At 66.1% G+C, this 19,916-nt stretch overlaps 1 protein-coding gene across 1 annotated transcript in view; it reads left to right on the top strand.

The window, feature by feature from the left end:
• The window catches only part of PIEZO1 (piezo type mechanosensitive ion channel component 1 (Er blood group)), a 108,361-nt gene that overhangs the window by 78,883 nt on the left and 9,562 nt on the right, over positions 1-19,916 (top strand). The window contains exons 12-38 of the mRNA XM_074968908.1: positions 266-526; positions 609-720; positions 1,330-1,508; positions 2,072-2,220; positions 2,976-3,155; positions 4,416-4,498; positions 4,942-5,102; positions 5,418-5,594; positions 5,851-5,976; positions 6,386-6,586; positions 6,945-7,149; positions 7,642-7,746; positions 8,321-8,474; positions 8,874-9,117; positions 9,671-9,767; positions 10,641-10,809; positions 11,304-11,393; positions 11,703-11,791; positions 12,554-12,625; positions 15,505-15,605; positions 16,095-16,182; positions 16,671-16,748; positions 17,230-17,402; positions 17,480-17,592; positions 17,909-18,103; positions 18,864-19,122; positions 19,338-19,526. Coding sequence (XP_074825009.1) covers positions 266-526; positions 609-720; positions 1,330-1,508; positions 2,072-2,220; positions 2,976-3,155; positions 4,416-4,498; positions 4,942-5,102; positions 5,418-5,594; positions 5,851-5,976; positions 6,386-6,586; positions 6,945-7,149; positions 7,642-7,746; positions 8,321-8,474; positions 8,874-9,117; positions 9,671-9,767; positions 10,641-10,809; positions 11,304-11,393; positions 11,703-11,791; positions 12,554-12,625; positions 15,505-15,605; positions 16,095-16,182; positions 16,671-16,748; positions 17,230-17,402; positions 17,480-17,592; positions 17,909-18,103; positions 18,864-19,122; positions 19,338-19,526 — 4,050 coding nt within the window. The remainder of the gene's footprint in view (positions 1-265; positions 527-608; positions 721-1,329; positions 1,509-2,071; positions 2,221-2,975; positions 3,156-4,415; positions 4,499-4,941; positions 5,103-5,417; positions 5,595-5,850; positions 5,977-6,385; positions 6,587-6,944; positions 7,150-7,641; positions 7,747-8,320; positions 8,475-8,873; positions 9,118-9,670; positions 9,768-10,640; positions 10,810-11,303; positions 11,394-11,702; positions 11,792-12,553; positions 12,626-15,504; positions 15,606-16,094; positions 16,183-16,670; positions 16,749-17,229; positions 17,403-17,479; positions 17,593-17,908; positions 18,104-18,863; positions 19,123-19,337; positions 19,527-19,916) is intronic.

The raw sequence follows: 19,916 nt of genomic DNA, 5'->3' as shown, positions 1-19,916 counted from the left end.
CTGGGCTGACATGGGCAGGAGGTGCGCCTGCTCCGGACCGGAGCGCTGAACCCCAGTGGGGGCTGAGCTGACGTGGGCAGGGGCCAGCTCTGTACTGGGGCTCCGAGCCCCAGTGGGGGCTGGGCTGACATGGGGTGTGGGAGGGGGTGCACCAGCTCCGGATCAGGGCTCTGAGCCCCAGTGGGGGCTGGGCTGACATGGAACATGGGGAGCGATGCACCAGCCAGGTGCAGGGCCTGAGGGCAGGGTCTCCTCTCCCCGCCAGGTGTGGAGCATCACCTACCACAGCTGGCTGACCTTCGTGCTGCTGCTCTGGGCCTGCCTCATCTGGATCGTCCGCAGCCGGCACCACTTCGCCATGCTCTGCTCCCCCTTCCTCCTGCTCTACGGGCTGGCACTCTGCAGCCTGCAGTACGTCTGGGGCATGGACCTGGAGCCCGAGCTGCCCACCCGCGTCGGCTTCATGAGCCTGGAGCAGCTGGGGCTGGTCAGGACCAAATACCCCTGCTTGGACCTGGGGGCCAAGGTAACCCCCCCTCCGCTCCCCTCCCCGCCTTCGGGCCGGCTGGTTCCTCTGCCCGTGGCTGATCTCCCGCTGCTCCCCACAGCTGCTCTACACCCTGCCCTTCTGGCTGCTGCTGCGGCAGTTCGTGAAGGAGAAGCTGCTGAAACGCCAGCGCCCGCCCGCCCCGCTGCTGGAGGTGACTGTCTCCGACACAGGTGAGAGCCCCTCCCCCACAGCCTGCGGGGTGACCCCGAAACACCCCCGGGTCCTGCCCGGGGCCTCGGCCTCCCACACCTCCACGGGGAGCCCACAGCAGCCTTCGGAGGGCGAGGTGCAGGGAGTGCGCGCTGGCCGGGGAGATGCTGCTGCGCCCTCCGCTGTGCCCTGGGCTGGAGCGGGCAGAGCCTGTGCCTGGCCGGGGCCGTTGTGGCACTGCAGACCTGTGTGCCGGGATGATGAGGGGCTGGTCTGCGTCCGGCTGGATATAACTGTGGCGGGACCTGGGCAGCTGTGTGCCCCCCTGCCCACAGTAGCAGGGCTCACGGGTGTTGCTCGGAGCAGCCTGGGCACGCTCGCTGCTTTGCCATGGGGAGGGGAGGGGGTTGGGGAGCTGGCCCCCTCTGCCTGGGCACGGAGCAGGGCATCTCGGGCACCAGCGGGCTCTGATCCCAGGAACCATGCCTGGTGCCACCTGTGGGTGATGTCTGCGTATCTGGGGCCGGAGCCTGCCGCCCACCAGGGAAACGTACATGCTGGGTCGTCCGGAGCCGCTTCCCTGGCTCAGGCCTGGCATGTCCCCAGCTCTCACCCGCTGTGCCCTGCAGAGCCCGGCCAGCCACGGAGCATGCTGAAGTTCTTGGGCGAGCTGCTGACGGATCTGTACGCCAAGTACTGGATCTACGTGTGTGCCGGGATGTTCATCGTGGTCAGCTTCGCCGGGCGCCTGGTGGTCTATAAGATCGTCTACATGCTCCTCTTCCTCCTCTGCCTCATCCTCTTCCAGGTGAGGCCTGCGCCTGGCGGGAGAGGCTGGCTGGCAAGCCCTGCGAGGCACCTAGGCTGGGCATGTTCCCTGCCCGGGGCGCTAGCCTCGGCAGCCGCTTGCTGTCTGATTCCAGGGCGGCCTGGGCACCTGCCCTGTGATCGGCCGCTGTCTGCAGCTGTGATGGGGAACCCTCCTGTGTCGGGTGGGCAGGTGCACCGGGCTGCTGGGTGGGGTGCTTCCCGGCCAGCTCTCCGTGCCGAGGCTTAAAGAAACCTCCAAGGCCCCATGGGGTGACTGGGCCACTCTGCGGGTGGCAGCCATCAGGTGGGGCAGAGCAAGGGGCATTGAATTAACTGGCACAGCCGTTGGGGGTCCAGGCCAGGCTCCGAGGGGGGTGACAGGGCTGCGCTGGGCGGGGTGATGGTGCAAGCTGATCATGGGCTCAGGAGCGGGAGCGCGGCGCCCACCCTACCCTGAGGACAGAGAAGCTGGGCAGCCCTGCTGGGAGCTGGGGGTGCGGCCGGGGTCTGGGCTGGGAGGGAGGCGGGGGCCCAGGAGCTCATGGCTTCCGGCCCCCGCAGGTCTACTACAGCCTGTGGAGGAAGCTGCTGAAGGGCTTCTGGTGGCTGGTGGTGGCCTACACCATGCTGGTGCTCATCGCCGTCTACACCTTCCAATTCGAGGACTTCCCCGTGTACTGGCGCAACCTGACCGGCCTCACCGACCAGCAGTGAGTGACGCCCCCCTCCAGCCCTGCCACTGCCTGCACAGCGCTCCAGGCCAAGCCTTGCTCAGTGGCTGCTCCAGCTCCAGCTCCTAGCTGCTCAAACCCTGCCCCAGGGTCAGAGCCCCCAGGCGGGGTCGCCCCATCCCCTCGGCAGGGCAGGGTCTTCCCTGGGAGTGGGGCCGGAGCACACGGCGCTGAGCTGGCCCTTTCCAGAGCCTGGCCCAGTGACCCCTTCCCCCCCCCCCCCCCCCCGAGAGGAATGGCGGGATTGTTACCTCCCCCTGGTCTATGGAGAGGGAAACTGAGGCACAGAGAGGGGCAAGGACTTCCCCAAAGGCCGTCTGTGGCAGAGCCAGGGACAGAACCCAAGAGTCCTGTCTCCCAGCCCTCCTCCTCTCCTAGCACAGACTCCAGCTCACTCTGTGGCCGCTCAGGTGATTCCCTCGGAGGACGTTCCCGGGTCCCAGCGCTCAGCCTGCTGTCTGGAGCATGTGCTGGGACCGGATGGGACCAGGGCGTCTCCGTGTCAGTAACAGCCTGCATCGCCGGGCGCTCATGCCCATTCTGCTCCCCTGGGGACAGGCGGCTCCGGCCGGTTAGACTAGCTGCTCTCCCACCAGGCTGGGACTGGGGCAGTGCCCCGGCTGCAGCTCTCCAGCTCTGCTCGCTGCGGCTGGGGAGCAGCGTTTGGGGTTGGATGCAGGAGTCGGGGTGGGGGCTCCGTCGCCCTGGCCCTCAGCTGCTCTCCTCCCATCCAGGCTGGGCGACCTGGGCCTGGAGCAGTTCAGCGTCTCCGAGCTCTTCTCCAGCATCCTCATCCCGGGCTTCTTCCTGCTGGCCTGCATTCTGCAGCTGCACTACTTCCACCGCCCCTTCATGCGCATCACCGACCTGGAGCACGTGGCCCTCCCGGAGCCCCGGAGCCCGCCTGCCCCCAGGTATGCTCCCTTCCCGCCTGGCGCTGGATGTGCCCTGAGCAGCACGGGGGGGACACGGCTTGGGGGGGTGGCTGCAAATTGGAGGGAGCAGCAGCCTGGGCAGACCCAGGGCTGGTGACACTGGCCAGGTGATTTCCCAAGAGGGGTTAAGCCAGGCATCTGTGGGCCCTGACTGCTGAGTAGACCCAGAGTCCCATCAAGCCTCCTCTCTGGCCTGCCTGGTGCCCCAGTACAGCGTGATGAGCCAGGGCTTGCAGTCTGGGCCCTTGGGTTTGGCTCAGCAGTGGGGCATGTGGGCAAATACGCCAAGCAGGGTCTGTGGGGACAGGGAGCCGGGAAAGGGGCTGGGGCAGGCTATAGGAGGTGTGTCTGGGAGGAGAGGGCGCAGTTCTGGGCATCCTGTCTGCTCCAGCCTGGTGCTCCTCTGGGACCCCTGGGCTGGGAGCAGGGGTCCCTTCTGCAGACAGGCCTGGATACAAGCTTGGGGTGGGGGGTGGGCTGGCATGGGACCCTGCCTCTGGCGTTCATTCCCCTTGGTCTGAGACGAGGGCAGTGGGGTCCTGGTATCTCCCTGTGCAGGGGCAGTGCAGCCCCTTCCCTGATGAACCTCCCCTGCCCCTGGGCAGCCCCACGCCCTCTCCCCTGTCCATTTGCCCCACGTGTTCAGGAAGGGAGTGTGTGGTGCCTGGTTCCCAGACGCGCAGGGAGCAGCGTTGGGCTCCTGCACGTTTGGGTAGCACCTGCTGCTGGCTGCGCTGTGGGGCTGGGCCGTCCCTCCCCAACCTCCTCCCTTGCTGCCCTGAACAAGGGAGGGGCCAGCTGTGGGCGCTGGAGCCGAGCTTAGCCCTGTTCTGAGCTGCTCTTGCAGCTGGGCCACGGGATCCAGCCCTGGGCACGCTGCCGTGCAGAGAGCTGGGGCGGGTGAGCGGACGCAGGGCTGTGCCCGGCGGGCTGTCGGAAGGCTCCAGCTGGCCAGTGCAGCGCGTGGGATCAGCAGAGGGCCCTGCCGGGGGGTCTGTCGGATGCCAGGGGCTGCAGGAGCAGGGCAGGTGGCTCAGCAGGGCCGCCCTCCCCTCGGAGCGCTGACCCCAAGGCCCCGCTTTGGCACTGGCGGGCGCTGAGCTACTTGGGGCACCACCTTTGGGATCTGACTTCTGCTTCTTCAAGGGCCCCTGGCCCCTCTGCTCCTGGCATCCTGACCCCGGGGATCCCCCTCTCAGCTCCTCCCCTGAGACCCCGTCCCTTCCCTCCCCGCTGCAGGTGCGAGGAGGCGCGGGGGAGCCACCTGCTGCCCGGTGCGGAGGAGGAGGCTGACCCCGGGGACGCCGACTCGGCCTCGGAAGGTAATCGCTGCTCAGGGCTCTGGGCAGAGCCCAGCGGGGGAGGGAAGAGGGGACTGGGGTAAGCTGGGACTGTGGGGGAGGGGCCGTTTCTCTGGGGGGAGGGATGTTGGGAAGGGGGAGGGAGCCTGCAGGATGGGGGGGCACTGGTGTGGGAGGGGGCAGGGAGTTGCAGGGCCTGTGGGGGGTGCTGGTGGGGAAGGGGTTTGGGAAAGCACAAGGGCGGGGGCTACTGGGGGAGGGGCAGGGCACCCAGGGGAGGGGAGTGCTGGGCATGGGGTGGGTGCTGGTGGGGGAGGGGACATGGAGCCCAGGGTACATGGGGGGTGCTGGTGGGGGAAGGGGGAGGGGAAGTGCCTGGCGGGGGGGGCGGGGCTGGGCGGGGGAGGGCACGGCACGGCATGTGGGGGACTGGTGTGGCCGTGACAAGCTGCCCTGCTTTGCAGCGGTGCCCAGTAAGTGGGGCCTGGTGCTGGAGCGCCTGGTGGTGCTGGGCTGGACCTTCTCCGACATCCTCACCCGCGGGCAGGTCTTCGTGCGGCGCCTCCTGGAGCTGCACGTCCTCAAGCTGGTGGCGCTCTACACCGTGTGGGTGGCGCTGCAGGAGGTAACGGGGATGGGCGGGCGTGCTCGGGAGACCAGAAAGGAAAATGCCCTCGAGGGCTCCCACCCTGCTGCTGGGGAATCTGCCTCTGCCAGCCATGGGGAGGGCCCCATAGGCTGGGAGGGATCCTCGGGGCAGGAGGGAGCGCTACGTCGGGGTGGGAGAGGGGCTGCTAGCTAGCCGGGGGTTCCTTTGGCTGCCCTGCGACTCATTGGGGGGCCCCGGCCATCCGCGGTGAGGCTGGAAGGTGCCCCTGGAGCTGGGGGCCTCCTGACCAGCACCCCCAGCTCTGCCCTCGCTCCCGTGTGCTCTCTGCAGGTGTCGGTCATGAACTTCCTGCTGGTGGCGCTGTGGGCCTTCGCCCTGCCCTACTGCCGTTTCCGCCACATGGCCTCCTGCCTCTGCACCGTCTGGGTCTGCATCATCATCGTCTGCAAGATGCTCTACCAGCTGAAGGCCGTCGACCCGCGCGAGTACTCCAGCAACTGCACCGAGGTGCGCGGGGCAGGGGCGGGACAGGATCCAGAAGGGGATCGGGGCTCCCCCACAGCCTGCAGGCTCCCGGCACGCCCGTCCCTGCAGGGCAGCCCAACGTGCTGCCACCCCACGACGGCAGCTGCTAGGCAGTGGGAGGGATTGGCAGCCGGAGGGTCTGACGCCCCTCCTCCGATGGAGAATCGTGGGGACCCCCGGCTGGGGGGCTGGGTCCCTCCCCTGGCAGCTAACGTTTGTTTGTGTGTTTGCTCTGCAGCCTCAGCTGAATGGCACCAACCTGCTGGGGGCGGAGCTGAAGAACTCCACGCTCTACCGGGGCCCCGTGGACCCTGCCAACTGGTTCGGCATCCGCAAGGGCTTCCCCAACCTGGGCTACATCCAGGTGGGTGGTTCGGGGGCACAGCCCCTCTCCCCTTGCCCCTGTTCTCTGCTGGACTCGCTGCCCGCTCTGCCGCTGGGGATGCCCACGAAGCGGGCATGGGGCGGAGACCCCCAGCTCCTCCCACGGGGCCCATGGCAGGATTTGAGCCCTTGGAGGCAGCAGGCCGCTGGCCCAGTGAAAATGGGAACCGGCTGCCCTTCCGCCGGGGTCAGTGTTGGCAGCAGAGCCGGTGAATCCATATGGGCCGTGGGCAGTCCAGCACTTCGCCCACAGCTGGCGGGGTGACCCCTCCTGCCTCTCTGCCACCCCAAGCTGGGGGCTGGCACATGGCGGCTTAGCATCCTGCCCGCGATGCCCCGAGACCTCGCCCGGCTGGGACTCACCTTCGTCCCGGGCCGTTCCCCTGCAGAACCACCTGCTGGTGCTGATGCTGCTCGTCTTGGAGGCCATTGTGTACCGGCGCCAGGACTATTACCGCAAGCAGCACCAGCTGGCGCCGCCCGCCACCCAGACGCTCTTCGAGGAGGCATCGCACGAGCACCTGGACCGGGGCCTCGTCAGCTGCGCCAAATACTTCATCAACTACTTCTACTACAAGTTTGGCCTGGAGGTGAGATGGGCAGGGCTGAGGGCGTCCCCTGGCGCTGAGAGCGGCGGGTCTACGGGAGCGGGCGCTCCCCAGCCCTGTGAGCGGGACCCCAGCGTGGCAGGCAAACGTCCCCCCAAGACCTTGGCTTTGGACACGGGCGGGCACCGGTTGTTGGGAACGAACTCCCCCTGGATGGTGATTCCCTGGCCCTGCTGCCCAGGGTGCAGTTCAGGAGGGGGGACCCTGCGGGCCCAGGGGGACCCTGGTTCTTCTCGCCCTCGGCTGGCTCCTCATGGCTCGGTGTGGGGCGGGCGGCGCCAGCCAGGGCCCCCCCGGCATGGGATTGCCGGCAGCTCAGCCCCTTGTCTCCCCCGCCCAGATCTGCTTCCTCATGACGGTGACCGTGATCGGGCAACGCATGAACTTCATGGTGATCCTGCACGGCGGCTGGCTGGTCGTCATCCTGACCCGGCGCCGCCGGGCCGCCATCGCCAGGCTCTGGCCCAAGTACTGCCTCTTCCTGGCCCTCTTCCTGCTCTACCAGTACCTGCTGTGCGTGGGCATCCCCCCCGCCCTCTGCATAGGTAAGGCCCAGGCGCCAGGACCAGGAGAGCAGGGGATGCTTGCAAGCCCTGGCCCTAAATCTCTTCCTGGGCAGGAAACCCCTTCCTTCCCCCCTCCCCAATCTCTGCACAGGCAGGGACCCCCTTCCCCCCCACCGACACCTCTCCGCAGGCAGAGATATCCCCCCACCCCCAGATCTCTGCGTGGGTAAGAACCCCCTTTCTTCCCACCCTCCCAGATCTCTGCATGGGCAGGGACCCCCTTCCTCCCGCCCAACCTGTCCACAGGCAGGGACCCCCTCCCCCCGATCTCTGCATGGCTAAGAACCCCCTTTTTCCCACCCCAACCCCCCAGATCTCTGTATGGGCAAGGTCTTGGGAGTAGCTGAGGGGAACATTGAGGCTTGTGTGTTATCGAACCCACATCTCTGTAGCAGGCCTGGGAGCAGACCTATGGGCATGGTGGGGGCACGTGTGCCGCCCTCCCCCGGTGACCTCTCCTCTCCTTGGCAGACTATCCCTGGAGGTGGAGCCACTCCATCCCCATGAACTCGGCTCTCATCAAATGGATGTACCTGCCCGACTTCTACATGGCGCCCAACTCCACCAATCTCATCAGTGAGTACCCGTCCTCGCCCCCTGGCCCCTGCGGCACCGCTGCTCCCTGCTCCCCACGGGACTGGTGCCTCCTTCTTCCCGTCTGTCTGTCCACCCACCTGCCCAGCAGCAGCCAGCCACAAAGCAGTGCACTGGCTCCTGGGCGGCGCGTGTTCCCACCCTTGGAAATGCCTCGTCCCAGGCCTTGGGAGCAGAGTCGTGGTTGCCAGCGTCCTTCCCCAGGGGAATCCCACAGGCCTGACTCTCCCCCTGCATAGCCCCCCTGCTGGACAGAGGAGCTTGTCGGCCAGCCTCGCCCACTGGCCCCATGACCCAGCCAGCTGGGTATTCACCATGCGCTTCACACCTCTGGGCATGTCCCGGGGAGCAGCTTCCTTGGAGGTGAGAACTAGCTGTGCCTCCCAGGCAGGGGGAGGAGCCTGCCTGCGGTCTGCCCCCTTGGAGGAGGGGCCCAGCTGGGGTCCACCCCCTTTGGTGGGAGGAGGAGGGGCCTGGCTGGGGTCCACCCAGCTCATTCTCCAAGGTGCCCATGGTGGTGGCATGGCGGGGTCCCTTTGTCTCTCTCTCCCTGCAGGTGACTTCCTGCTCCTGCTCTGCGCCTCCCAGCAGTGGCAGGTCTTTGCAGCCGAGCGGACGGAGGAGTGGCTGATGGCGGCCGGGGAGAACACGGACCAGCTGGAGCTGGCGAGGGGCAGACCCAACCCGGTGCCCAACTTCATCAACTGCAGGTAGGGGGCTCCCCGGGGCCGCGCTGGGAGCGGGGCCTGGCCTGGGAAACTCCCGGCTCACCTGGGGCTGTGTGGAAGCACCCGGATGGTGCAGGGCCCGCTCCCTCGAAAGCAGTGGGCAGGGGGGCTGGGGACCCACAGGCTGGGGGGCCCTGGCTCAGGGGAGCAGGACATGGCTCTGACTGGATTCCAGTGGAGGCCCACGGGCGGGGATGAGGCATGCAGACCATCTGGCGACCTGTGGAGCCTCTTGCTCTGCTCCTTGGGGAAGGGGTGTCCTGCTACCCAGACCCCCAGCGGCCCAGGACCGAGCTGCCCGTGTGCCGCAGGGATGGGGTGGGAGGGCCCCGCGGGACCAGGGCTGTCAGCGCTGCTCTGAGCCGGCTGCCCCGGCTGCAGGTCATACCTGGACATGCTGAAGGTGGTGGTGTTCCGTTACCTCTTCTGGTTCGTCCTGGTCGTGGTCTTCATCACCGGTGCCACCCGCATCAGCGTCTTCGGCCTGGGCTACCTGCTGGCCTGCTTCTACCTGCTGCTCTTTGGCACGGCCATGCTGCGCAAGCCGGCCAAGGCCCGTCTGGTGCTCTGGGACTGCCTCATCCTCTACAACGTCACCGTCATCATCTCCAAGAACATGCTGTCGGTGAGCACCTGCCCCCGCCGACGCCTCGCTGGCAATGGGCACCGGGCCCGGCTGGGCAAGCCCTGGCAGGGCGAGCCCTGGCAGGGCCTGGGGGCAGGGGCACTGCTGGGTTGGCCAGAGCCCGAGGGAGCACCCTCTTGGCACCCCCCATGCAGCCCCAGTTCCACTCTGTGCCTTGCCCTGACACCTTTCCTCCTTGGCGATCTGCCCATTGGCTGCTCTGCTGGCCCCGTGGAGCCAGGGCTGGGTGGGCGAGAGGGGGCTCTGCCTTTCTTGTCCGTGCAGAATTCAGACCCCCATGTGCCCCTGGGGCTGGATGGGTTGGGCATGGTTCACGCGCCCCTATGGGAGCCCCCTCCTCCATAGGGGCCTTCTCCCTGTGCTTTCGGAAGCCCTGGCAGGGGCCGGGCTGGGCATGCGTTTCCTTTAGACAAAGGGTGGTGCGGAGCAGAGTGGCAGGGGCCCAGGCGGGCAGCGTGTGGGGAGGGGAATGGTCCCACGCTGTTTGCCCAGCGAGGGGGGGCTGACCCCCTCCCCCACTCTGTCCCGGCAGCTCCTCTCCTGCGTCTTCGTGCAGCAGATGCAAAGTAATTTCTGCTGGGTGATCCAGCTCTTCAGCCTGGTTTGTACCGTCAAGGGCTACTATGACCGTGAGTATTGCTCCGCTGGGCAGAGCTCACCCGCGGGCAGGCTGCACTGGCAGGGTTAGCGCGGGCACCCCGGGCACGGCCATAGACATCTCCGCCTCTGTCTCGGCTTGGACAGTATCTCTGGGGGGGAGCAGAGGCCTCATACTAGCCCCACTGCTCTCTCACACCCCACTGCTGTATGGGCCTATCCCAGTACCAGGGGACTGGCAGTGAGGGGCTGGCCCATTGGGGCCTAGGGTCCCCCCAAGGTCAAGAGGCTGGAAGGGGCTGAGGCTCAGGGTGTTGTGGGGTTGTAAGTGGGGGGCCCAGAACTGTGGGAAGGGAGCCTGGGGTCTCCCAGTGCCCAGAAGGTGGGGGCTGAGTCCCGGAGATTTTGATGCCTGCAGTGTGGGGGTTGAGGCCCAGGATCTCCAAGGATGTGTCTACACTGCATTGTAGACTCGGGGTTTTCAAGCCCGCCCTGGAGTGTCCACACTGCACTGTAAACCTGGACTTACAGGTGCTGAACCTGGGTCTCTCAGCCATGTTAGCACATCCACACTGCGTTGTGCAGCCCTTCTGAGCTGGGTCTGCGGTTTGAGCTGTGTCTACACTGCACAGCGACGGGGCTTGGCCCTCAATCACAACAGGACTCAGGCTGTGACCCTCCCCCCAGCAGGGTCCAAGGACCGGGTTCCTGAGTGCTTGTGACCCAAGTCAGACAGATCTGTATGTGGACGGAAGAGGGGTGTGGGCTCAAACCTGAGTCAGGACCTGGGTTCGTGTGCTGTGTAGCCATAGCCCTAGTCCGGCCCAGCCTCGCGCTGCTGTTTGCCTTGCAGTTGCTGGGCTTTGCCTTGTGCCCTGAACGCTCCTGTCTCTCTGCTTTGCCAGCCAAGGAGATGGGCAAGGACCAGGACTGTTCGCTGCCCGTAGAGGAGGCTGGCATCATCTGGGACAGCATCTGCTTCTTCTTCCTCCTCCTCCAGCGCAGAGTCTTCCTCAGTTACTATTTCCTGCACGTCATGACGGAGCTCCAGGCCTCGGCCCTGCAGGCCTCCAGGTGGGGGCGGCACGGCCAGGGGATGCATGCTGGTGGGGCAGGCAGGGAGCCCACTCACTGCAGGGGCATGGGGAGAGGGATCTCCCTGTGAGGCGCTTCTGCCCCCGGCCCAGCCTGTGCTCTGAGAACCGGACGGGGCATGGAGGTGGCATTTCCTGCTTGTGCCCCCTGCAGAGGCTGCAGGCCGCATTTCCCACAGCCTCCAGCTCCCATGGAGCACCGGGGACTGGAGGCCCTAGTTCCTGTGGGTCCCCGGGCCCCTGTGCTGGAGGCCCCCATCCCAGAGGCCAGCAGGGGCTGGAGAGCCTGGCTCCCTGGGGCCCCAGGGGAGGCTGGAGGTGCCTCTGGATCCCTTGTGCCCCAAGCTCTGGGCGCAGTGCCCCGGGGGTGGAGGTTGTCTCGCTGTTCTCTGGAGCAGGTGCCTGGAGTGCCCGGGCAGGGGGCAGTGTGCGGGGGGGCTTGCCCTGGCTCACTGCCCCGTGGTGTCTCTGCAGAGGATTCGCGCTGTACAAGGCCAGCACCCTGAAGAGCATGAGTTCCCACCGGCAGGCCGAGGAGAAGTCGCTAGCCCAGCTCAAGCGACAGTGAGTCAGCAGAGAGGGCGGGTCCCAGGCTGGGGGTTCTCGCTGCCCGCAGGCCCTCTGGAAACGGGGGCCTGGGGAGTGGAGGCTAGCCGCCCGGCTCCGTGGGGGGAGATGGACCCTCCAGCTGGGGGCAGGGGAGGAATTGGGCAAGGAGAAGGTCTCCTGTACCCGTGGCTGGGGCCGCTGCAGGCTGGGGGACTCCACAGCGGGCAAGGGGGGTTCCACGCCCAGGCTGTGATCAGACAGAAGGCTGGAGTGGGGAGACAGACAGCGACAACGCCTGCAGCTGCTCTGTGTTTGTGGCTACAGGATGGAGAGGATCCGGGCAAAGCAGGAGAAGTACCACCTGGGGCAACACCCCAGCGACTCTGCTGAGGCCCCGGATGAGGACCAGCCAGGTGAGAGAGAGGGGCGGGGCGCGCAGCCTGGCACCATAGGAGTGGCAGCGCTAGCTCCTGCTGCCACCTGCAGGGAGTCCTGTGCACCCGGTGCCCATCACCGGGCTGGTATCCAATGGGAGCCTGGCTGGGTAGGACGGGCTGTAGGGCAGGAGGGAACTGGCAGTGGCTTTTGGGGACCCGGGGTGCATGTGGTGGGGCTGTGCGCCCCGCACCCGGTACCCTGGAGAGCCTTAGCCCAGGTGGCCCCTAATCCCCCACGCTGAGCAGAAACCTCTGTCTGTCCCTCCCTCCCATGTGTGTCTGTCATTCCCCTGCCCCGGGAAGCCTTGCATCCATCCCCGTTCTCCCCCAGACCCTCCCTTATCAGTGCAGCGAGGTTGTTTGCCCTCAGATGGTGCCACCCCTGGGGTACGGCTGGTTTCATGCCCCCACAGCAGCACTAGTTCCTTTGCCGGCCTGGGAGCTGCTGGGGCCACAGCTGTGCTGTGAAGAGTGTGAGCAAGCTAGGGATCCTCCCTCCCTGCCTCACTCGCCCCAAGTAGCCTCAGGGGCTGGCTCGGGCAGACTGGGCGTGTTCATTTCCACCCGGTGCTTTGGGTGTGGCCCGTCACCTCGCCTCATGTGCCCTGCCCCAGGCCGAGATCTTTGAGGCGGCCTTGGCTGCCGTGGGGCAGGGTGGCTGGGTGCAAGCTGGTGTGGCCAACCGGCGTCCTGCCCCGGCTGACGGGGTCCTCACCCTCCGATGTGCCCGTTCCGCAGAGCCAAGTGGCGAGAAGGACCCTTCCCGGCAGAGGAAGAGTTGGTGGCGGCCCTGGTTAGACCATGCCGCAGGTACTCCCCCCGCCCCAGCATGGAGCACTAACACGGGCGACTGCCCTCGGCTCTAACCCTTCTGATGGCGAGTCACTGACGTCTGTGGGGGGCTGCAGCAGGGGCAGGGCCGATCTCCAGCCGGCTGCCCGTCCCCTCTGCAGCCTGGGGCAGCAGCTCCAGTGGTGCCTTCCTCGTGGCTGGCACCGGTGCTGACGGTCTGTCCTGTCCTGCATGGCCCCGAGCCCGGCTCCCTTCCCCTCTGCTTCCCACCCCACCCTGGGGCGCTAACCTGGTGTTTCTGTGCTTGTCGGTACTAATCCAGTGAGGGGCTCAGGGACAAATCCTCGGTGCCCATTGGAGCCTGTTTGTAGGCAAGTCCCGGGACAAACTCCAGGCTTCAGGCTTAAACCGAGGCAGGGCTCAGTTACGTGAGCAGAATGGCTTCCCCGGAGCACTCACATGGGCCCTGCCTACAGGGGCGTGTGCCATTCAGCTGCTTGTGTGCACCAGTTCCTCCTGGGGCAAGTCACTGGTGCAAGCTGACACATGGCCCCAGAAAATCCCCGAGTGCCTGGCCGTAGAGGTGCCAGCGTGCTCTGTGAGCACTGCGCCCCAGGGGCTACCTGCGGGCTCCAGGGCTGATTGGGATGCAGCTGTTGGAGCCCTCGGCGGCTCTTTGGGGACTCCTCTCTTGGTGCGTGGGTGCGTGAGATCAGATTCTTTGGCCGTCAGTGTGTACAGGGCCTGTGCCTATGCCCTAGGTGTCCTACCCCAACCCTCCGCCCAAGGGCATAAAGTGCACAGAGCCGACCCAACCGCCCCTCAGTTCCTTCTGACCCCCCGGGGCCGCAGGACAGACCAGCGCAGTGTCCACCGTCCCTCTGCGCACCGTGCGGTGCTGTGTAGGCCATTAGTTGATCGCCTCTCGGCAGAGTAGCTGTGTGTATATTTATGTCTTCGCCAAGGTTCAGGTAGGCTCGGAACGTGGCACTAGTCACATGGCACAAGCGAAATCTCGGGGGGTTGAGGCTGCTGCCCTGTGGCACACTCCCAAGCCTGTTCGTGCTGGCCCCGCGCAGCGCCTGGCCCACGTACGAGAGGGACGCGGCCCAGAGGGACGTGCCGCCCATTGCTCTTTCTCCAAGTGCTCATGGCGCGAGGGACGCCTGCCTGGAGCTGTCCCTCCTCGAGAGATTGGATCCAGCCTCCCCCAGCTCCAGGAGGGGCTCATCCAGGGCACCGTCTCTCGGTCAGTGCCCCGGAGTCCACACCCAGCTCCCAGGCCGCGTTTGCTCAAAGCCCTGTTTGCCCGCCACCACCCCAGGGTCGACATCGTGTGACCGGGGCTGGAAGCAGCGTTGCTCCAGGGCAGAGCCAAGCCATCTCCAGGGCCAGCAGGTCGAGCCGCAAGACGACAGACCTGTGACTCGTCTCAGGCTCTGCGTGTAAAGGGCCAGAGGCTGGAAACCCTGCGCCTGGTGCCTAGGACTGACCTCCAAGAGCACAGCAGTCCCTGTCACTCTTGCTACCAGCCCCCGGCCCCACGGACATCAGTACTCAGACCACCGTGCCATCCAGCCCCGTCTTGATTGCCTGGGAACCATCTCTGGGACCTGGCACCATGGCACCAGCTCTCCTGGCACCTAGCTGATGCTGAGTGCTTTATCTGTGGGCCAAGTAGCTGTCACCTCTCCCTCCAAGGCTGCCTATCCAAACTGTCAGTGTCAGAGATGTCGGTACACCAGGGTAAGGGAGGTGTCCCTTGTACTGTCCTCTCCTCCACCAGGGCCTGATAGACGGGTCCCTCCCTAGGAGGAAGTAAAGTCCTCTTCCTCCTCCTGTGCTGGGCAGAGCAGGGCTCAGCTCCCACCCTCCCCCACCCCTCCCTCGGTGGCGCGGTGGAAGAGGAGTCCATGAGAGGTAGCAGGAAGAGACCTCACAGGGAGCTTGGCGCGTCATGCCAGCAGAACAGAATGGTTCCGGGATACCCCCACGCTGCGCTTGGCCTTTGCCGATAGAGACCAGGGGCCATAGACACCTCCCAGGCATTCTCCACCGGTGAAGACATGGTAGGAGCTAGCCATGTTGGATCCTACATGCCACAGTAGCGCTCGTTCCTCTGGAACTGAGGCAGCCTCTGGGGCCTGCCTGAAGAATGTCCCCATTTCTCAAAGGCAGGGCAGCCCCGCAGACCTCAGGCTTCCCCCCTCCAAGACACTGCTCGTTAGCAGAGGCGTCCGGATGGGAGGCCCATTTTGGCAGGGCCGTCCTGCTGGTGAATTCCTACCCACCTCCATGCTTGGGAGCCATCAGGAGTGGGAGCCGGCTGGCCAGCCACCCAGAGAGGACGGTTCCTGACCCTGCAGCAAGGGTGGTTCCTCGAGCTGGGTTGTCCATGTGGCTTCCTCGCCCTGCCCGCTTTCCCCGCTGCTCCTCTGGGGTCCCGGGGAAGGAACTGGGGGATTGGGCTCCCTTAGTGCCCTCGGGTGGGGGTGTGAGGACATGTAGGGCGCAGGCAGGGCCCCACGGCCAGGCGCAGGTCTCACACGCGCAGCGAGAGTGGAGTCCGTGGGGAGCCCGCCGGGAGGAGCACCATGACTGGAGGGTAAGCGACTGCTCGCTGGGTTGAACTAATGGAGCCCTGAGATTCGCCGCACTCAGGGCAGCCTCCAGGTTGGCTCTGCTCCCGGGGCTGTAGGCCTGACTTCACCTTATCCTGAGCTGTGCTGGTCAAACCCCACAGACCCGTCAGTGCTGCGGGGCCTAGCCTGAGTGCCATTCCCCTCCGCCAGGAGTCAGGGGGGTGGGGGCAGGGACCTTCCCTCCTGGGCTGCGTCCTCTGCAGGTCCCTCCATGACACCGGCTGTTGTGTGTTGTCTCCCCCCGGCTCCCCGCAGTCCTGCACTCAGGTGAGTATTTCCTCTTCGAGTCGGACAGCGAGGAGGAGGAGGAGGCCAGCTTGGAGGAGCAGAAGCCAGCCAAGCAGAGTGCATTCCAGGTAAGGGCAGCCCCCAGCCGGCCCTGCTGAAGCCGGGCAGCTACGTGTCCGTCTGTCTGCTCTGCCCATCTGTCCGTCCATCCATCCGCATTCTGGCCACCTATCCCTGTCCTTAGCCATCTGTCTCTCCTCTGTCCAACCCCATCCCCTGCCCCTGCCCCCAGCTCTCCCCGCCGTGCCCGTCCGTCTCCATCCCGCGTCCTCTTTCACCCTCCTCGGCCAGGCTGCAGTGATGGCCCCTGGGCTCCCTTGGTGCCATCCCAGGGGATAGACGGGACCAGACTCCAGTGCCAGGAGGGTACCCTGGATAGCTTGTGGAGCCCGGTGATACTTTGGCACAAACCTCTGGGCAGGAACCACCCCCCAGCTGCCCGCCTGCCCTCTGCTCACAAGGAGGGGCAGCAGGGCAGGTTGGTCCTGGGCAGGGCTGGCGCGGTGGGGCTGGCAGCTGCCGGACACTGAGCTCTGCACCTTGTCTCTCGGCTCCAGCTGGCGTATCAGGCCTGGGTGACCAATGCCAAGTCTGTGCTGAAGGAGCGGCAGCAGCAGGACCCGGAGGACGCCGAGTTGCCAGCAGGTGGGACTGGCTTGCCTTCCTCTGCCCCTTGCCTGGCTCGCCCTGGCTGAGATAGATGGGGGCAGGGAGCCCCCTGGGCTCGCAGCATGTCCCTGCCCAAGCTGGGAGGAGCCCTGGCTGGGCGTGTCCTGTCCCTTGGAGGGGAGAGCGTGACAGAGGCGGCGTCACACCTGGGGAGGCCAGCAGCATCCCGGCCCCATGTGGAGAAGGGGTGTCCTTCCCCCTGATCCCAATGGCTCCATTCCCCTCCCTGTCCCTTCCCCCTCCTCTCTGTGGCCCCATTCCCCGCCCCAGGAGGGATGTGGCTATCCTTGCTGGAGAGGGGCCCAGCTCCCCGCCCAGTGCCCACAGGCCCCATAGGAGCCTTGTCGCGGGCCAGCCCGAGGGGGTGATGACAGCCAGCCCCACAGAGGCTGCGCGTGAGCGTCTGGAAGCGGCAGGCTGGGAGGGCGGCTGGTTTCGGGGGCGTAACTCGCCCTGCCGTGCAGGGGACGGCGGAGACGGAGACGTCTGTGAGGCCGACGCACCTGAAGAGCCTGAGGACCAAGAGGAGGAAGAGGACACAGGTGGGAGATGGGGAGATCTGGGGGTTCGCGTCCCCCATGGTACAGGCCCCCCATAGCCCTGACTGCCTCCAGCCCTGTGCCAGGCCCCACTCCCTCCCCCGCACACCGAGCGTGGGATCTGCTGGAGATCGCTCCCCCTGGGGATGACCTGCCCTGCTCCCCGCAGGGCCCGGGGAGGGGACATGCCCACAGCCAGCAGGGCAGTGCAGCCACGCCCCAAGGGGGTTGACAGGAGGCGGGGGGTGGGGGGGCAGTGCGGTAAGGCCAGGGCCCTGTGTGCCTCCAGCCCCACTCTGGCCTGGGCGCAGGGGGCTCAGTCAGGCACCAGGTGCTGCCAGGCCCTTGTGAGAGCAGCCAGGCGCTGCGTGAGCCATGGGGGAGACCAGCCCGGACCCTCCCTGACCTCTGGGTGGAGGGGGGCCCCTCCCCGAGCTGGGTGCCGCGGTTCCAGAAAGCAGCTTCCCCCTCCCCGTCCCTGCAGAGAGGAGCAACACGGTGCAGCGGGCGCTGAACATGGTGCGTTTCCTGTGGGTGCTGTGCCAGGCCACGGTGGACGGGCTCACCCAGTGGCTCCACACCTTCACCAAGGAGCACAGGGACATGTCCACCGTCCTGTGGGTGGAGAGATACGTCCTCACCCAGAAGCTGTGCCAGGTAGGTGTGGGCGGGGGGAGGAGCGCTGCAGGCGCCAGGCTGAGGGGCGCTGGGTGACGCTGCGGTTCCCCTGGCAGGGAGACGAGGTGCACAGCGGGGTCCTGGACGACCTGTACCAGCCGGCGCTGGGCGACGAGACGGGCCTGCAGGCGGCCGTCGCCGTGGGCTCTCCCAACAGCATGGCTTCAAGGCAGGTGCATAGATGGCCTAGGGGGCCTGGGCAGGGGCAGCTCGGCCCGGAGCCGGGTTACTCTGCTTCCTTCTCTGCAGTCTGGTGCCCTCTTCTGCCACCTCTCTGCCCCCCAAGTGATCCCTCCCTGTGGCAGCCAGGACTGTTGCTCCTCCTCTCCTGCCACCTGTGCTCTCCCCCCAGCCACGCCATGCCAACCCTGCCATGCCCAGCTCTGAACCCCAGCATCGCCCAGGCCGGGGGGCAGCGGTGCTTCCCCCGATGTAAGCCCTGGCTGCTCAGGGAGAGCCTGACCCTGTGCTCGTTGCCCTCCCAGTGGGTGCGTAGGAAGAGACCTTCTCAGCAGTGGGGCTGAGGGCACCAACGACACCACCTCCCCCCTGACAACCGGCTACCACAGCGAGGAGCAGATGGGCTCCCAGGAGGATGTGGAGCGGATCCAGGGGTCTCAGGAGCTCCTGGTGTACCCCAGAAACCGGACCCGGACGGCCAGTGAGCTGCTCTCCAACAGGTAGTGGAGAAAGGCAAAGTGAGAGGCAAAGCATTGTGGGAAAGCCGTGCAAATTAGCATGGCTCTGGCTAGGAAGGACCTGGCCTCTGAAGCCTGCAGCAGCCACTGGGATGTGCTCGTTAGTTTCACGATGTGCATGGTGGCCTCTAGTCACAGATGTGTGTCTGCATCTCTGCTCCATGGCTGCTCAGCCAGCCCCCACGGGCAGCAGCTCCGGGCCGTAGCCCTGGGGCTCGGTGCTCCGCACACGGAGGTGAGAGACCCGGTTCAATCTGTGCGTTGATCTCCCAGTGACTCAGCCAGGCCACGGGCGAGTGGCTGTGTGTGCAGCCCCGGGAGAAGGGGAGCCCTTGGACTGCTCTGGCTTCCTGGAGTCCCGTGCAGCTTGCCTGAGCCAAAAGACGGGCAGAGAAAGGGCGGCAGGCGCTGGGGAGCGGGGGGATCCCTGTGGAAGGCGTTGCTAGGCTCCCAGCCTGTCTTTTTCCCTCGGCAGGCAGAGCAGGCCTGTGCACGTAGAAGACCCAGCTCCTGTGTAAATGACGCTCCCTCCAGGGAGGCAGGACACAAACCGGGGAGCGCAGCACCCCAAACGCAGGCCTCTACCATTGGAGCTAGAGAGGGTTTCCCTTAGCTGGTAGCAGAGCAGGTCCCTTATCTGTCCCAGGGCTCAGCCACTAGAGGGCGACACTGGGCGTACCAAGCGTATCCCCTGATCCCGCCGGCAGGAGGATCAGCCCACGTTTGGCTCTGTGCTTCCCAGGCAGGTGACCTTCCAGGAGCTGGAGGAGTCGGAGCAGTTCTACCTGTCCCAGAACCGCTTCCTCAAGCTGCTGCTGGCCTTGTACCACTTCGTGGCTGCCCATTCCGAGCTACTCTGCTACTTCATCATCATCCTCAACAACATGGTGACGGCTTCCGTCATCTCCCTCTTCCTGCCCATCCTGGTCTTCCTGTGGGCCATGCTCTCCATCCCGCGGCCCAGCAAGCGCTTCTGGATGGCGGCCATCATCTTCACCGAGGTGGGTGCCCTCTCCAGGCTGGCTCCTGTGCGACGGAAACGCTGCCATGTGCCAGCAAGGAAGCCAGCCTTCACTCTGCCTCCCGGCGGGCTGGGGTGGGGCGTGCTGGGCCCCAGGTCCTGCCTGGCTGCACGGCGGGGTGAGGCATTTGGCTGAGCTCTGGGGTTGGAGCACTCCTGCCTGGGCTCCCCGCTGACTCCCTCTCCCCTCCGCAGGTGGTGGTGGTGGTGAAATACCTCTTCCAGTTTGGGTTCTTCCCTTGGAACAGCTACTCCTCACTGGTGCGGAACGAGGCCAAGCCCTTCTTCCCGCCGCGCATCCTGGGCCTGGAGAAGACCGACCACTACCTCAAGTTTGACCTTGTCCAGCTCATGGCTCTGTTTTTCCACCGCTCCCTCCTGCTGGTAAGAGCCGGGGGACGTTGCAGCCTGTGTATGCGACTTGTGACTGAGATGCCATGGGGCGACCTGCCTGAATTCTTGGGAGCCAGGCCTTGGGGCTCACTGCCCCAGGCAGGGAGATGGCCCAAGCCCTGGGTCCACCATGTGCCAGCAGTGCTGTTACCTTGGAAGCTCCAGGAAGTATGGTAGCAGAGGTGGGGTGCTGGAATTTGGGGTGGCAGCCTTTCCCAAAGCTAGAGGTACACCCCTGAGGGCGTAGGACCAGCTGGGGGCACAGATAGCCACTGAATGGCTCCCCGGCGTCTCGGCACAGAAATCAGTCACTCGTGGTTCTGGCCAGTGTAACCAGTACAGCAAGTCTGCCTGAAGTCAGGGTGCTGGAGACAGTTGCTT

Source organism: Natator depressus, chromosome 12 (assembly GCF_965152275.1).
Source record: "Natator depressus isolate rNatDep1 chromosome 12, rNatDep2.hap1, whole genome shotgun sequence".
Taxonomy (NCBI): domain Eukaryota; kingdom Metazoa; phylum Chordata; order Testudines; family Cheloniidae; genus Natator; species Natator depressus.
This window is presented reverse-complemented; position numbering and strand designations above follow the sequence as displayed.